Genomic DNA, 17,166 nt, shown 5'->3' with positions numbered 1-17,166 from the left:
GGTGGATCATGCTTGCTCTTAATTTACTATATTTATATTCTCCTCAATCCTCATTACCAATCTCACCATTCAAAATTTCTAATTTCTCGAGATACGTAATGTACTGATCAGTTTAAACCATCTAACGGTGTTAAAAAGCATCACAAACTCTTCCTCCAAGTGTTCTTTCTTTTCAATATTTATATTTCTTACCTATTTTAATGCTCTCCTTCTCTCTCGTCTTCTTCGCCATTATAGAAAATTCATTTTCTCTCTCTAGTTTCTCTCTCTTCAGTTATAGTATTGTGAACTAAAGGACAACAAAACACACACTTTCATGGCAGCTGTAGCTACTCATCCTCTCAAAACCCAAACTTCTAAACCTAAACGTCATACTCGCCGTGAAACCACCATTTCTACTTCCGCCACCGCCATTCTTACCTCCGCTGACGAATCAGATCATACCCAACATCAGAATCACGACCGGAATCTTGTCCCATCGACTGTTTCAACTCCTGATCGGTCCTGGTATTGTTCTACTTCAAAACCTCTCTGTTCTTCTTCTTCTTCTTCTAATCTTCTAGTTTTAGAAACCAAACAAAAACCCATTTTTGTTGCTTCAAATTCACATCAATCATCACCAATTTTATCTCAATCACCATCAAAATCGTCAAGTTTTAAGCTTAATTTCTCACCGGGAAGGGTATCACCAATTATGGATTCTTCTTCTCCTTCTTCATCATCTTCTCCTTCACATGTTGGTGTTGTTGTTAATGGTGGTAACAACCCATTTGTTTCTTATCCTTCAAATTACAGTAAATTCAATTCTGCTCTAAATGCAGGTCTTCTAAATCCAATGTCACCTCCACCAAATCTTGATAAAACTAGATCAAGTCCTACCCTTTTTGAAATGATGGCTAATGAACAAGAAATTCAACCAAGAAATACCCAGATCCAATCTCACTATAACGTTTCTATGATCAATGGAAAACCCCCAATTTCAATACAAGATAAACAACTTCAATTGCAACAAAGGGTAGCTGAGATTTTAGGAAATTGTAGCCCTGGGAACAAATTTAATGATCCTGTAGCTAGTGATGTTAAACTAACCCTAAGTTCAAAAGATGGGTTAACTGTTACAATTAATGTTCATCGTCAGATTCTTGTTGCTCATAGTAGATTTTTTGCAGCTAAGTTGTCTGATAAATGGTCTAAACAACAAAAATCACTTCCCCATATTGTTGAAATTTCAGATTGTGATGATGTTGAAATTTATATTGGAACTTTGAGATTGATGTATTCTAAAGATCTCAAGAAGAAACTCATGAAAGAAGATGTTTCCAAAGTACTTGGTATCTTAAAGGTATCATTTTCTCCCCAGCTCTTATTTTGCTAATTGAAATACGATGTTTAGCTCACAAGAAATGACTGTGATTACGAGGTATAGCAATTCTGTAATGTGATTCATGGTAATTGCAATACGTAACTGGATTGTTTGGTTTGGTCAGGAATAAGATTATTAGATATTAATTTTGACTGTAGATTATTTATTCAATGATTCCAACCGAAAGAGAATCACAAACCCACCCACTTTGGGCCTTGGGGTTTGGTTTTCCCTAGAGGGGGGGGGGGGGGGGGGGGAATGTGATTCCTATGCATTCCCGTGCATCAAACACCATTATCGATCTCATTTTATTCCCACACACCAACATAGCCTTACTCTATTGTTTGATTGGGAATAGGATTGGTAGAGGTTCATTTTGTCTGTAGATTACTTAATTGACAATTTCAAGGGAAAAGAAATTGCAGACCCACCCATATCTTGGGTTTGAGATTCCCCTCAAAGGGGAATAACATTCACAAGGAACGCGAAACCTGATGCATTCCCGTACACCACACACTATTATGGAAAGGGATTCCTAGTAATTATATTCCATTCTGGCGGTATTCTTGCGTCAAATAGGGTTCCCCACTTTAACTTGGATTTTGCTACTTACAGCAATGTGAAAAACTTCAACATGAAACAGTACTCTTGATGTATTTATGGCAAACTAGATGAATTACCATCTTAATAACAGTTTCTAATCATTTTGCATCATAATAAGTAATTAATACCACCAATTTGCCTCATAAATGTATAGTATTTTTTCTACATTTATCTGTAGTACTACGTAATATGCTTATCGACATTACACTGAGATGGAAACAATTAGTTTCCGAGTTATATAAAGCAAAGGTTATTAATGGTTATAACCGGTGAAGTAAGAAAAATGCAACACATTCGAGCTCCGATGAAGCAATCAACATTAACACATTTCAGTTCCACATATCTAGCTAGTTAACACATTAAGACATTGTAAAGTTTATCTTCTTACTGGTTGATGTGCAAATATTATATTTGATGTTTCTTTAGCGATTATTAATGTTGGAGTCTTCGATTAATATGTTCTTTTTGTGGGACTTTTAGGTTTCAGATGCGATTTTGTTTGATGCGGGGGTTTTATCTTGTTTAGAATATTTGGAAGCTGTTCCATGGGCAGAAGATGAAGAAGATAAAATAGCTGCGCTATTATCACAGCTTCGTATTGAAGGATCTTCAGCAGGTGAAGTTTTGAAAAGGGTTTCTTTAGATGTAGTTGCAGGTCAAGACGAGAGAAACAACAACGAAGAAATACTCCTTGAGCTTATAAGGGTGCTTCTAAAAGGAAAAGATGAAAAAGCAAGGAAAGAAATGAAAGGTTTAATCTTCAAAATGCTTCGAGAAAATTCATCCCCGAACGATCTTAGTAAAGAATCTCTATATTCTATTTGTGACGAATGTCTTGAGTTGCTTCAAATACATTTTCTTAGAGCATCATCGTCTGAATCACACGATTTGAGTCAAATTTCAAGACAAGCTGATAATTTGCACTGGATTCTTGATATTATGATCGATCGGCAAATAGCAGAAGATTTTTTGAAGATATGGGCTGAGCAATTTGAGTTATCAGAATCTCATTCTAAAGTTCCTGCAATTCATAGATATGAAGTAAGCAGGGTGACTTCTAGATTATTCGTTGGAATAGGTAAAGGACAGATTTTAGGTTCGAAAGAAGTGAGATGTTTGCTTTTACAGACATGGTTAGAACCGTTTTATAACGATTTCAAATGGATGAGAAGAGCATGGAAAGGTCTAGACCGACACGTAATTGAAGACGGACTGAGTAATACTATTCTTACACTTCCATTATCATGGCAACAAGAAATTTTACTAGCTTGGTTTGATAGATTCTTGAACTCAGGTGAAGATTGCCCAAATATACAAAGAGGGTTTCAAGCTTGGTGGAGAAGAAGTTTTTGGAGAAGAAATGGTGAATCTGAAAAACCTCAACAACTTAGAATTGCTTCTGCAACTAGAGATAACTCGTAAATTTCGACAATTTAACAGCTTAGAATTGATTTTGCAACTTGGAAGGGATTGAGGATTCCGCGAATTCAACTATATCGATTCTTGGTGATTACTTAACCATTTCATCTTGTTGGATAGTTTGGAAAGTTTGAATCTTCTTCCATTCTTAAACACTCAAGTAGAAGGAAAGGATCAAATCTTTTCTCGGAGGTTAAGGGTGAAAACATATGGAGAGAAGCTGGGTATGAATGTATGATTATGACCTGAAATCCAATAATGGAAAGAGTGATATAGTACAATACTTCTATATTTTGTTGTATCACGTAAAACATCTATTAATGGCGGATTTAAACGTGCTATTTTTCTATCACTATTGGACAATGTCTTACTTTTCGTGTTTCGGTTGGATTTGGTGTAATACGTTAATCTAATGATATATAGATATCCCAAATACATTTGAATGAATAATGTTTCAATATAGTCTAGCCATTGATGCCCCTTTCAACAACAAACAAACCTATTTGGTTTTTTATTCTAATGATTATACACATGATAATCATGTTAGGTTTAGAATATAGTCTCCTAATTGAGAGTATATATTTTATATTCGACATAGACTGATCTAAAATCAACTTAACCACCACTGAGATAACCAGCCATAAAATCTCAAAATAAAAGAACTTCAAATCTAACTCAAGTTCTTTTAGATTTGGTTTTAAGATTTTTCTCTTCTTCTTAATGCATGGAAGTTCCCCAACAATAATATGAACTAATGGTGTGGGTTGGGTGTGTTTGTATCCATAGTTGAAGTCTTGGTGGAAGTGGAATGATATGTATCTCCCACCTAGGATCAAATACTTGAATCTATTATCCATCGACCTAATGTGACTGAAATCCAATTTGGATCTCAAGGGTGACCTTGCTTATTTTCTTTTCGATATAGAAAATATTCTCATTGGAAGTATCTATTTAGAGTATCCATTAATTTACTTTAACCTATCAATGTGATCTGAACTGATAGTACGTGATCTGAGCCGATAGCGTATCAATGTGGTACGATTCCATAGTGTATTAATGTGATATGAATAGATAGTCTGTCAATGTGATCTAAATAGATAGTCCATCAATGTGAGCTAACCAGAACAATTTTAGAGATCTTCAATTTGATCTTGTTCCCTTTGAAACACATAGGTTACACTCTCCCTAAGGATATGCCACGTAGGATAAAATTAATCTGGACCCACTAAGTTGTCCACGTGGCATTTTATTAGTGGTGTAGAAACTTCACTATGATGTGGCAATGAGTCGTCTTGGATTGCTAATAGTGAGAGTCCAAAAAAGTCATAATCGGAGGTGTTGACTTATAAACCAAACCGGAAACCAAACCTAAACGAGTAAAGTAAATATGAAAATAAAATGAGGATAGTTTGGGAAGAATAATAACCATAAATACGTGGTAAAGGAAAAAAAATCCTAGTTTCTTTTTTATTTTTCAGATTGAAAACAAACAGGGAAGAAGAAGAAAGAAAGAAAGAAGATTGGATTGATTGATTCTTGTGAGTGGATGGAAACAAGAATCAATCCATCTTTCTGAAAGTATTATTTTGATCATCAAAGTTAGAGAGAGAAACAACAACAACAACAACAACAAGAAGGTGAAGAAGTAGAAGAAAAGAATCCAAACAACAATATCAGTAGCTTGTTGAAGAAGAAGAAGAAGATTTCTAGAGAGAGAAAGAGTTTCTGGTTCGTTTTTGTGTATTTGGCTTTGGAAAGAGAAACTTTGTTTGTTTTTGGAATCAGGGTTGCGATTTGACGAAGGATCTGAGAAGAAGAGAAGATTGATTTTCAGGTATATTGATGAAACCCTAGTTCTTGATTTTAATATGTTTTCTTGGTTTGTTTTTCTTCAATTAAGAATAAATGGGTGTGGTGGAAACTGGTTCGATTGTTCTATCTTCGAATTGAATATTGTGCTTCCAAAGCTTGGATTGATCTTCTTCACGCAAGAGTTTGTATGAAGATTACGTTTAGAAACAGGTCGAAGATCAATGAAGTTTTTTTCCCGCTTCTGATTTAGATCTGTTGGGAGTTACTAGGTTTTAGGGGTTTGATCAAAAGAAGATTCAATCTGAACGGAGTTAACTGATTGATGTTTGCTTTTGTCTCTGGATCATTGATCAGATGATTCCATCGTCTTGGATCTTGTTTTCCTGTTGCAGGAATCTAGGGTTTGGTTTGTCTTGGCTCCGGACTTAGAAGTATCTTCTAGTTAATGGGTTTTAGACAAGGAAAGCTTCCAAAACTTCTTCAGGCGGACAGGGGTTTATACGAGTTTCCATTAACTCTACCTAGAAATATTAGGGTTTGTTGCAGAAGCTGCTATGGCCGTCGTTCAGTCCGACTCCTATGAGATTAATACAGGTCAACTGGATCTCCACCTCATAAACGCAGGATTTCTCTACATGGGTTGATACTTTCTTAGCATTAGATAGATTAGGGTTTTCAGGATTAAACCATGGCAAAAGAAGATCTAGGTTTCTTCTTGGCAGATTTCTTTTGATCTGGTTGAGTTATCCGATTTATCCACTTATAACTAATGGGTTTGAATGTTTGATCTGGATTGTCATGGTGCAAGCTTATGTGGATTGACTGATAAATTTATCTATATGATGATGAAATATATGTTACTATGGTTGCCCTTTTGTTTGGCCAGTGGTTGGTGGAGATTGTTTCAATTATTTCAATCCATTTCTAGATAGATTTTGCTGGCCTTGGTGGCTCTAAATTGACATTAGAGCCTAAACCAAGTTTCACAGTTGGGTGTTAGGAATTGCAAGTGAAGTCATAGCATCATATATATGATGCCCTATTTATGTTACTTTTAGGCTTTTTGTCTGCCAATTTTGGTTGGCACCAAAGGATTTGAAGTGAGGAAATTGTATTCATGCCTTAAAGGCTTGTGAAGGCATTATTTTGGCAGTCTTGTTATCAGCTTTAGGGTTTGGTAATTAGGCTGTTGATTACGATGTACATGCTGTTTCTAAATATCATATACCTTTTTTTCATGCCTGTGTTGATTTTAACCACGTGTCTTACAGGGACGCTTTTCGCAGGGAAGGAGTCGGCAGTGCTGCAATCTCTAGTTCGGGCAAAGGAATGAGGATCTGGATTTAATGGTTGGTTTGCAGATCCCATCTACCCAATTGTTTGAAAATTATAATTTGTTAGACACACTTCTGGATATCTCTAATGCGTAGATTAGTATAACCTCATAGTCTGAGTAGAAAATTTTCTTATTGGTTTGCAGATTCGGTTATGTACTTGTAGTGGAGGATCAGCCTCTAATCTGAGACGGAGTGGAAATAGACTAGCGATTGCATCATGCAAGATATGTAGTGTTAAACCATCAGTCGCTGCTCGAAGATCTATACCCAAAAGTATGGTCAGTACAGAGGGTCTGGAGTTTACATCTTTTTTCAATCCTGATTTGACTTGGAAGAAAGTTTCGAAAGGAAACAGGAGTGCGTCAAGACGAGCTAGGAAACCTTTCCCGAAAAGCGTGGAAAGGAGTGAAAACTCGGTTGCTGGGAGTGTTGAAGCTAGTGATAAGAACTCAAATAGGGTAGTAGATATGCCTGTTTCAGAGTCTGAAAAGGTTACTATAACTACATGCTCTGCTCATTATATTGCTTATCCGTCCAGATGCTTCTCAATAACTTGTTTCTTTCAGAAACGCTTGCTTAATACCATTGTTTTCTTGGCAGCTTGGTGTGACAGTGCTTGGGAGACGCTTCAGCGACAAAATAGAGCACGTACCAATCAAGAAAAGAAGAGTGTTTTTCCGATCTCCTTCACCGCCACCTCGCATTCCTTCTCCACACCAAGATGAGCCCGGGACCGGCTGGATTTCGAACGATCGACCCGCTTTGGGTTTGAAGAAGTCTAATGCAAAGGTTAACTCGTGGAAGATTCATGAGACACCGGATGAGAATGAAGATTTTTCAGGTATATCGATACTGGCCGCTGCTGCTTGCAGCAACCACATTGACGATGAGGGTTCGTTTGGTGAAAAGTTTTCTTACCTAGAAGGGCCTGTTGAAGTTTTGGCGAATTTGGGATCCCATGTGACAGAGAAATCTTGTGTGAATGATTTGAAAAACTGTACTGATACTTCGAGTGAAGGAATTGCTTTGTGTACTCCTGGTACTATGGAGGAACCTGTAAAATCAACAGAGAGACCCGAGGACTGCACCGAAGATATAGCAAGAGATGCTGTAAATGGAAAGAATATGGAGAGCACAGTCCTTCAAGATACAAATACAAATGCATCTTCAAAACTTCCTACCAGTGAAGGTGGTGGGACTGTGACAGAACTTGAATCTGCTTCACGAGATGACAGATTTCACTGGGACTTGAATGTTATCATGGATGTCTGGGAAAATCCTTGTGTAAATCCAATTGTGGATACTCGTCAAACTTCTGTTCAGGGAACCAGGTGTGATGATTCTATGCAGAGTGAGAATGTTGATAGAGGGACCAAAGATGCAAAATGTTCGACCAAAGTTTTACCACTTAAAGACGTTGACAGGCTTGAAGACCCTGTCAGATTGGTTCCTGGGCTGCTTGAGTTAGAAGCAAGCAAAGCTGTCGACCAAACTTCCAGCTCTCAAGGAATGGTTCTATCATCGGAAATTAAAAAGTCTACTAATGACCTCATACAAGTAACAAAACTAGTCTGTGATCAAAGAGAGCCCGGCCCCAGTGTTCCTGATGGTAATATACATGTTAATCACTCTTCTTCAGCAGGAGGAAGTATTCCTTGTGAAACACCGTCCGAGCAGGCTGGACATGTGACATCCCTAACTAATGTTCTTAAGAAAGAAGAAAGTGATTGTGGTGCAGACTCTGCAGAGACAGGAGTTGAAACAGTTATCTTGGAGAATTCGTTATTTCAGAAGTGTGATGTGATTGTATCTGATCCAGTAATTTCCAGAAGAACTTGCTCCAATGATGAAAGTTCGAACAGGAACTCTGGTTTGCTAGTTGAATTAACTGCACCCAACACAACTGTAAACTTGGATGTTACCCACTGTGAAACTCTAAAACCTTGGCCTGATGGACTGGGTCTCTCAGATGGACTGGGTCTTACACAAGCATCGCAGAAATGTGAAGAATTGTGCACATTGGATGCTTCTGTTACTGAAGATGAACATGTAGCTAATGCAAATGCCGAAGTTCAAGATGTTAGGGTGACGTCTAAAGATGTGTTTATTTTAGATACTAATGAAGTGGCTTTAGTACATAGTGACTCCGAAATATCCACCCATAAGGCGAGACTGACTCCAAGAATGCTCGAAAAACGAAGAGCTATGTGTAGTTTAAGCTCCGACGAAGCATGTAGAAGTAATGCTGATCCTGTTAATAGCCCTGGTAAGGTAGCTTTAGAAGATGATCCTTTTGATGATTGTGAGTATGATTCAGATGTTTCCCATAATGCTCCTGAGCCTGTAGCTGAGACTGAGAAAGTGATTGAGCTTCGGAGTGGTTATGAATCTCAGTATGAGGATGGGGAATTGAGGGAGTCAATTGAACATAATTGGGAAGATGCAGGTGAAGAAGTGGAAACTGAGAATGTTGATTATGAGTCAGATAACAGAGATACTAATGGATATAAAGCTCCTGAAGATAATACCATCTCCATTTCAATACAAATAGAGAAAGGTGAAGTTTATAGGCAAGAGAGATATCCGGAGATCGATAATTTTGGGTTCAAAGTTCAGCAGTCGAACTTGGCTAAACGTGGAGAGTTAGGTTCTTGTGCTATTAAGGATGTTGTTAAAGCAGGAAATTCGACAATGAAATTGTCAGGATGGGATAAGGTTCCAGAAGGTTGTAGAAATTCGGCAGGAATCACCATAACTGAGGTGACTAGATTGTCATCTGAGTTGGTTGACAAGGATAAGGCTTGTATAAACTCAAGCAGGTAATTTTGCTATACCATATTATTTGACATTTTTATGGTTTCATTTCTTGGTATTACTTGAGTCATTCGAAATAATGCTTGACTGACCACTACTATTTTTTCAGATCCAACGGTTTTGATGATCCAAATCTTAGAGGCATAATGGAGTTTGGTTCTCTAAAATGCACAGGAAGGGGCGGGTCTTCGTTGCATATGCATGGCAGAGGCCAGGGAACTAATCGTCCGTTTGATTCTTCACGTGAGAACTGGGGTCAAAATCGCCAGAATTCACCGACTTATTATGGGCCACTCAGTTCTGCGTCAAAAAATGCTGCTGCAGCTGCTGCTGCAAAATTAGAGAACAATGGTTTTATTGTTGCCCGAGATGGTACAATTATAAAATCAGGTAGTATGGGACCGAGTACTAGTGGCAGAATCCACAGACAATCTACAAATGCTTCATCACAAGTTGGGCATGGACCAAATACAAGAAGGGGATCACCAATTGGCAGGGATGAGGTGTTTGCGCATAACGGACTTGGAACAGTAAGAGAGGTTAGCCCGTGTAGGAGCAGACCAGAGAGATATGGGCCTCGACTGGTGCGTACAGTGCCAAGGGAGAGGCATAATGGGTTCCCCCCTGATGAAGGCATTGATTCTTCCTTGATTTATCCTATTAATAGAAGAGAAGCTCCTCATCTATCTCAACCTTGCAAACGACCTCGACCCAGATCTAGAACTCGGTCTCCCAATATGTGGTCATCTCCAAGAAGAAGATACAGTAGATCTCCTCCTAGTTTCAGGCCCGATATTAGAATGGACAAAGTGAGATCACCCCATCGACGTCCTGGTTATGGACCGGACCATATGATATCAGAGTTTGCTTCTATTCCTAGAAGACGGCATGGTTCCCCACAACATTCATCGAGATGGACTGACGATAATAGGAAGGATAGTAGTGTGGATTATTTTAGGGATCATATAGGAGGATACAAGCAACAACCTTCTTCGGTTTCATGGAGGGGATCTCCTGAAAGAATTTTCAAGAGAAATCATGTGAGGTCATCAGATGAATACTACAGGAGACCAATGCATACTGGAAGGTTGCGAGATATGGATGGAAATGGTAGAAGACCTAATAGGTATGATGAACTTGACAGTGACAAAAAGAAAAATGGTGAGAGATATGGCCCGATGAACCCAATAAGAAGACGGTACGATACAAATGAACCAGTAAAGCGATTCCAATATGACGAAGAAAATGATTTTGAAATAAGAAAATGTCGGAACAAGGATATATCAGGATTCCATGGTAGAGGGAATTATAAGGAAGATTATGTTCAAAGTATTGACAATAATAGAGTTGGAGATGATGCAGCTAGGGGTAGTAGAGAAGATAAAAGTAATTTCAGATATGGCCGAGATGTGAAGTATACTGAGAATAATTCGAAATCATTCGCCGAATGTGAAGATGAATTAGCACTAAAGAGAAGAAGACTTTAACTTTCTTGGCTTTCTATTTGTTTTTTATTTCATGTATTAGTTTTGGGTTGCAGGAGTAAGTGAGGAGAGGTTGAACCTGATGAATCTTTTTGTTGTTTTCAGGGGAAACATCTCCCAACCTGCAATCTTACTTTTGGGTAGTAATATATATGATCTTGATTAAATTTTTTTGGCAAGATTGCAGTAAAATACTAATTCTTTTTCTTCCCTAATATTGCATCGTTTAATTTATGAATTGTACCGAACATGAGCGTCAAAAGTACACCAATGTCCTTATGTCCTGGACTACAACTTGCCCCACCTGTGCATATGCATGCACACACACCTGTTGAAGAAAGTCTCTGTAAAGCAGGATTCGGATCTTGTTTCTTGAAGAAAATTAACTAATGTTCTGGTTCCGTCTAATCTCACATCTTGAGATTAGTAGTGTTATTTCATGCTTAAATTTGATGTATAAGTGAAGTGTCCCCTTTTAAGACAGAAGATAAAGAATAGCAGAACAGAGAATAGAGAGAGAAACTAGAGAACAAGAAGACGGAAGGAATCCTCCTCATCTACGTCGTGACGAATAGTGATTCTTCTGAGACAAATAACACAACTAATTATCCAGATCAGCATGATCTTCAAAGACGCGATTGCTTTAGGTTGAATTTCCACAGCGCGATTCAGGTCAGGTTCTTCCCCTCTCTATTTTAAATCCAAGTTCTCTCTAAGAATGATTAGTTTAATCTGTTTTATTTATTGAATCTCCGCGAAGTGGTTGTATATACTATTTCTGTTTCAGGAGAAAATTTGTTGTACAACTAGGTCTAGATCATATTGAATTTCGACTAAATTAGATTAAAATTCACGTTAAAGATTTGGCATCTTTAGATACTCAATTAAGTTCAGGGGGTACTTTGGTTTACTCTCATAAGCATCTTTCCTGAATCGTTCTGAGACATGAAGCTCGTGAAGGAGTTCACTTTATGTTCGTGATAATATCGTCATCATGAGTTTTCGCTTCTTACACGAAGAAAGGACAAAACATTTCTATTAATAACTTGTTTGGATCGTATGATATTTAGTCGTGAGACTCGCATGGTAAAACGTTGGTTTCTTAATGTGGTAGGCCTCTTAGCAAATCTTAAGTGTCGATTGAGACAAGTTGCCATCTACTCGGTAATCTGTTCTATCTCTGGAAAGTTTATTCGTATAATGTCTAGGGGTCTCAGTCATGAGATGTCTTCATTCCTATACTTGCCAAGAACTTCGAAAGAGTAGAATGCCTCTGAATCCTAATAAAGGCAGTTCTCCTCCTCCCTGAAATTTGTAATTGACTTTTTTGCTTGTTTTTGTGCGTTTCTCAAGCTATACTGCATGCCAATGCGTCACCTAGAAGGAATGCATGCTGTATATGTATCTCTTTACATTTTTGTCAGGATAGTTTGGCAGGTTCACTGAGAAGGAACGCATGCTTCATATGACCCGCTATCGAAAAATTGAAATCATTTTATGTCGCGAGTTGTGTGAAAGGCTTTAAGTCCCTAGAATTCCAGTCGACAGGATTTCACTGCTCATTCATGTTTACTTTGTTTATGGGTACCTCATCTTATTCGAAATCACTCTTTTTTTCCTTCTGTTAATAGGAAGCTTGTCTGATTACATAACCAGGTGGAAGCACTAGAATTGTTCCAAAACTTCCGAACATAACAATTACTGTTGTTAAGTTAATTTTATTTGTTTGACTTCAGTTTCTTCGGATTAATAAAAATGTCCTTGTTAGTAAGCAACATTTATTCATGGGATATAGGTAGTTTGATACTTGAGACGGGGTGATTCAGTTAAAATCTTGTCTTTTAAATGTGAATCTACCAGTCCAAATGGGTATCGCCACAGAATTGAGTATAAAAACTACGAAAAATCAGTGGCGTGTAAAATAAAATTAAGTATGAAACCAAAAACAAATATTTCCATTCAAAAGACAAGAATCTTCCCATGCAAAATTGAAATATCGTAAAGAAAAATTAGGTACATTTATGAGCTACCATTTGATACATTGTTTCATATACGTCTGATATTTCTGATTTCTCTCAGATATGATTTGGAATTCGATCGTTGTGAAGTGGCTTTACACAGTACAGAAACGATGGAGTGGAAAGCGTTAGCTGCTATCTTGGACTTAATCTGACCTCTCTTTGGCAGTGGCCTTCTTCGACGGATATTTCCTGCGATTCCAGAATCAAGTACAGCTCTGGCCTTATTGCTCATCTTCCCAATAGATAATAAGATAACTACTATATAAAAGTTTCTCTGATTTTCTATTTGAGTCTTTTGGATAGAAATTATTTGCCTTTTGAGGTTTGGGTTCTTTCTTATATAGCATTTAGATGAGTTCGATAATTGGTCTCGGAAATTGATCTAAGAAAGGTGGAGGAAAGTATATAGATAGATATATTATAGAACAGAAGGGCAGTGAGGAAGTTAGGGAGGCAAAGCCAGCTATGTTGTCTGTGACTGTAGAGAAAGATTCCATTCAATAGATGATTAAGATTGTTTTTTCTTGGGTTGGATGATTTGGTGGATAACAAGATCTAAATTTCTACGGGCGTGTGGGTTATTGGAGACTCTTCTTTGTTGAAGGTTGTTGGTAGATTCTAGGAAAAGAGGGAGAGAGAGACAGATAGATGAAGACAGACTCGAGGGGACAGAGTTGATATATAAAAGTGGATTGTATGAAGATGGTTGTTATCCTTGTTTCTAAGGGAGGTCTATTCATTTGTCAACTGCATCCTTTTACATATAAATGATTATATTATTCCACATGTGGGAAGTGGTGTCATATATATAATGTTTCTGTTTCAGGAGAGAAGTTGTTGTACAACTGCAACTAGGTCTAGATCATGTGGATTTTGACCCAATTAGGCTAAATTCTGCTAAAAGATTTGGCATTTTAGATATAAAGTAGGTCCTGCATTTACTTGGTTTACTTTTGAGAAGCATAAACACTTGTTACGTGAAGTAAAAATTGTGCAGTTTCTCATGACTTGCGCAGAAAGAGCTCAATTTAACCGAGGCTTGATTTTTGACACTTGTAGGTTGTTCCGAGATAAAGTATGAACTTTATTCCGTGATGCGAATATGATTTCTATTCTTCCTCTTATATAATAATGCTTTTTCTAGGATAACTATGAATTCTTTCTAATAATATCTTCTTTGTACCTTATGATGTGCGTTAAGTTGTCAGACGCATAGGGTAAACTTAGGCTTCGTAGCGAAAGTTATTAGTGTTAGCTAAATTCCGTATTCTGGTCTATCTACAGAGATTGTAGGTATAATGTCTAGGGCTGTCAGTCATGGGAGATGTCTTCATTTCCGTACTTACCAAGGAGCTTCGAAAGAGACGACTGATCTCAATTCCATTCCTGGATTTGATAAAAGAGTGTTTGGTTAATCTCCCGTCTGGCAATTATAAGTGATTTGTCTTGCTTGTTTTTGTATGTTTCTCAAACTATACTGAAGGCTACCGGTTCAACAAAAGAAAAATTACTGAAAGTGACCGAAAAGGAATGCATGCTAAAAATTACTCTCTTTACATTTTTGTCAAGATAATCATTTTATGTTCTGTTTGGCAGGTTTATGGAGACGAGGAATGGTCTTTCAGTTATTGCGAACGGGGAATTAAGGTTTTTACGTGTCCAACCAGTAAGGTGATGCTGAAACACAGTGCTACGGGCGAGACGATCTTCTTCCTTTTTTGTTGATTTCTAAACGAATCTACCAATTCGGCTTCTGTCTGTAGGTACATTATGCAGATGCCTAAAGTCAAAGCTTACTTTGTTTAGTTCTACCTGAATCTATCAATTCGGCTGTTGTCTGTAGGTACATTATGACCTTCCTTTTTGTCGATTTGTTCCCGAATCTATCAATTCGACTGCTTCATTTAGAATCGACATTTATTCATGTGTGGTTTGATACTTGAGATGGGACTGATTCAGGTGAAAATTTTGTCTTTTGAATGTGAATAAATCATCCAAAATGGGTATATCACCGCTACAAAATACCGTATAAAAACTACGAAAGATATAAAAACGTACAAAATAAAAAAACGAGAACAAATATTTCCATTTAAAACTGAAATATTGTGAACAAAACTAAGTTACATTGATGAGCTAGACCATTTCATACGTTGTTTCATATACGTCTAATATTTCTGATTTCTCTCAGCAGATAGTATTTGGAATTCGATCGCTGTGAAGTGGCTTTACATAGTACAGAAACGATGGAGTGGAAGGCGTTAGCTGCTATCTTGGACTTAATCTGACCTCTCTTTGGCAGGGGTCTTCTCCGACGAATATTTCCTGCAACTCCGGAATCAAGTACAACTCTGACCTTATTGCTCATCTTCCCAATAGTTAATAAGATAACACTACTAGATAAAAGTTTCTCTGATCTGCTATTTTGAGTATTTTTGGATAGAACTGGTTTGAATTTTGAGGTTTGGGTTCTTTCTTATATAGAGCATTTAGATGAATCTGATAATGGGTAGAGGAAATTGATCTAAGAAAGGTGGAGGAAAGTAGTATATAGATTTGGTATATTATAGGACAGAAGGGCAGTGAGGAAGTTAGGGGAGCAAAGCCAGCTATATGTTGTCTGACAATAGACAGAGATTCCCTTCACCAGAAAGAGAAGATGAAGCACATTTTATCAATTTTTTTTTTTTGGTATGATGGTTTGGTGGATAACAAGATCTGAATTTCTATGGCCGTGTGAGTTATTAGAGACTCTTGTTCTAGTGAGAGAGAGAGAGGAGTTTTAGAGAGAGAAACAAAGAAGATTCTTATTGTATGGGAGTATTTGTTATTGACAGATAGATGAAGACAGGTTTAAGGGAACAGAGTTGGTATTATAAAACTTGATTATATGATGAAGATGGTTGTTTCTAAGGGATGGCATTTTGTCAACTGTCCCCATCTTTTACATATACACAAGTCCAAGGCTCTCTTTTTGCAAATGGCAAAATTTGGTGTAATACTATAGGTACCCCAATTCCTTTTTCTTTTTGCTATACGCCCGCGATACTATAGGCGCACAACCTTCTCGCTATATTGATAGGTATGTATGGGTTCCAAGAACTCTGACATTTTATTTCTCTTCTTCCATTTTCATTTTGATTGTTTTTTTTTTCGAAATCTGCTTCAAGACCTTTAGATTGTTTCGTGTTTGTTCATGGGTATCATCTATAGTTTGTTCATTGAAGAAATAGACTAAAAAAATTTTAGATTGTCTCAATTTCTTATACGAAACTGGTTCTGAAAATGGAGTATTTCTTTTATGAGTTTATCTTCTAGTTTAGTGTTTGAAAAGTTTTTGAAGTGATTAAAAATCTTTGGAAAGTGCTTATCATCGGTAATATGTTGAATTTCAGTGATTTTAGAGTGATTTGTTAGTAGTAATACGTTTCAAATTTGAACGTATGCAAATATGACCTGCCTTGGGTCCAACCCTAAAACAAATGCAAATATGGAAAGACGAAGTGTAGTGCTTGTTTTATATAACCTAAAAATGAGCTTATTTAAGTGTTTCTTTAAAAATTTATGTGCTTCCTCTTTCAAAAAATTTGCAGTTTATTTGAAACAAGAAAATCTATTTTATCTAAAAGACTGAAGCCTCAATTTTGTGGCTTTTATTTAGTAGTTGTTTTTTAAAAAGTCAGGTTAAAAATACTTTCTTCTTTCGTCAACGTCAATATACATTCACCCTCATCACAACCACCTTTGCCACCACTCCACCACTTCAGCAACTTCGTCGCAACTAGGCGTCTGTCGCAATTCCAATTCCACCGCAACTCCTCCACCACCACAACCACCCAAGAACTACTTCACAAACATCGCCACCAATCAACCGCTCCACCGACAACATTTCACCCCATCGTCTTAACTTCATCAACACCACCTCATTTCCAACAATACCTCATTTCCACAACTATTGTCGTTGCCACAACTCCACCACACCTGGTCTCCATTGCTCCATCACCACACCTCCACCAACATCATGCACTGCCACCACCACAACTCAACCAACAACACCCCTTTCCACCACATAACTACTACAACTCCACCATAGTCGCTACAACTCGGCCACTACTACCACCATCAATACTAAAACTATCATTACCACTACAAATGAAGTTCTAATTTCTCAAATTTTGATCTTTTAAGGGGCCTTAAGGTTCTTCATATGGCCTGTGGTTGTTTTTTAAGATATAAAAACACTTACTTACATAGTGTACCAAACGAATCAAATGGATTATTGACAAAAAAACACTTTTCATTTAAGGGATAACAAA

General features: G+C 37.3%; 2 protein-coding genes and 1 long non-coding RNA gene across 4 annotated transcripts; all 3 read left to right on the top strand.

Moving 5' to 3' along the window:
* On the top strand, positions 1-3,845 carry LOC147552758 (BTB/POZ domain-containing protein At1g63850-like). Its single transcript, XM_086670717.1, has 2 exons — positions 1-1,342; positions 2,447-3,845. The coding sequence occupies exons 1-2, from the start codon at positions 317-319 to the stop codon at positions 3,386-3,388; spliced, it is 1,968 nt and encodes a 655-aa protein (XP_086526843.1). The 5' UTR covers positions 1-316; the 3' UTR covers positions 3,389-3,845.
* Positions 3,846-4,248: 403 nt separating this feature from the next.
* Positions 4,249-11,011, top strand: LOC147552757 (uncharacterized). Of its 2 annotated transcripts, none has more exons than XM_086665001.1 (5): positions 4,249-5,219; positions 6,469-6,546; positions 6,678-7,025; positions 7,135-9,353; positions 9,458-11,011. In XM_086665001.1, the coding sequence occupies exons 2-5, from the start codon at positions 6,544-6,546 to the stop codon at positions 10,833-10,835; spliced, it is 3,948 nt and encodes a 1,315-aa protein (XP_086521127.1). In that variant the 5' UTR covers positions 4,249-5,219; positions 6,469-6,543; the 3' UTR covers positions 10,836-11,011. The 2 variants fall into 2 exon arrangements, with proteins under 2 accessions (XP_086521127.1, XP_086521128.1); XM_086665002.1 differs by having other exon boundaries at positions 4,760-5,219; positions 6,484-6,546.
* A 1,900-nt stretch (positions 11,012-12,911) lies between these two features.
* On the top strand, positions 12,912-15,759 carry LOC147552756 (uncharacterized). Its single transcript, XR_015236613.1, has 4 exons — positions 12,912-13,060; positions 14,450-14,524; positions 14,617-14,696; positions 15,045-15,759. It is a non-coding gene; the product is annotated as an uncharacterized LOC147552756 (long non-coding RNA).
* The last annotated feature ends 1,407 nt before the right edge of the window (positions 15,760-17,166 follow it).

The sequence above is a fragment of the Eschscholzia californica genome, unplaced genomic scaffold (genome assembly GCF_041429995.1).
Source record: "Eschscholzia californica isolate CP2 unplaced genomic scaffold, dmEscCali1.0.p SCAF_3, whole genome shotgun sequence".
Taxonomy (NCBI): Eukaryota; Viridiplantae; Streptophyta; class Magnoliopsida; order Ranunculales; family Papaveraceae; genus Eschscholzia; species Eschscholzia californica.
The sequence above is the reverse complement of the archived record's forward strand: the minus strand, read 5'-3'. Positions and strand labels throughout refer to the sequence as shown.

Excerpts from the sequence above, each read along its gene's own strand:
- LOC147552758 (XM_086670717.1), top strand. The coding sequence starts at position 317 with ATGGCAGCTGTAGCTACTCATCCTCTCAAAACCCAAACTTCTAAACCT. Across the intron at positions 1,343-2,446 it reads AAGTACTTGGTATCTTAAAG|GTTTCAGATGCGATTTTGTT; the intron begins GTATCATTTTCT and ends TGGGACTTTTAG.
- LOC147552757 (XM_086665001.1), top strand. Across the intron at positions 7,026-7,134 it reads CTGTTTCAGAGTCTGAAAAG|CTTGGTGTGACAGTGCTTGG; the intron begins GTTACTATAACT and ends TTTTCTTGGCAG. Across the intron at positions 9,354-9,457 it reads GCTTGTATAAACTCAAGCAG|ATCCAACGGTTTTGATGATC; the intron begins GTAATTTTGCTA and ends CTATTTTTTCAG.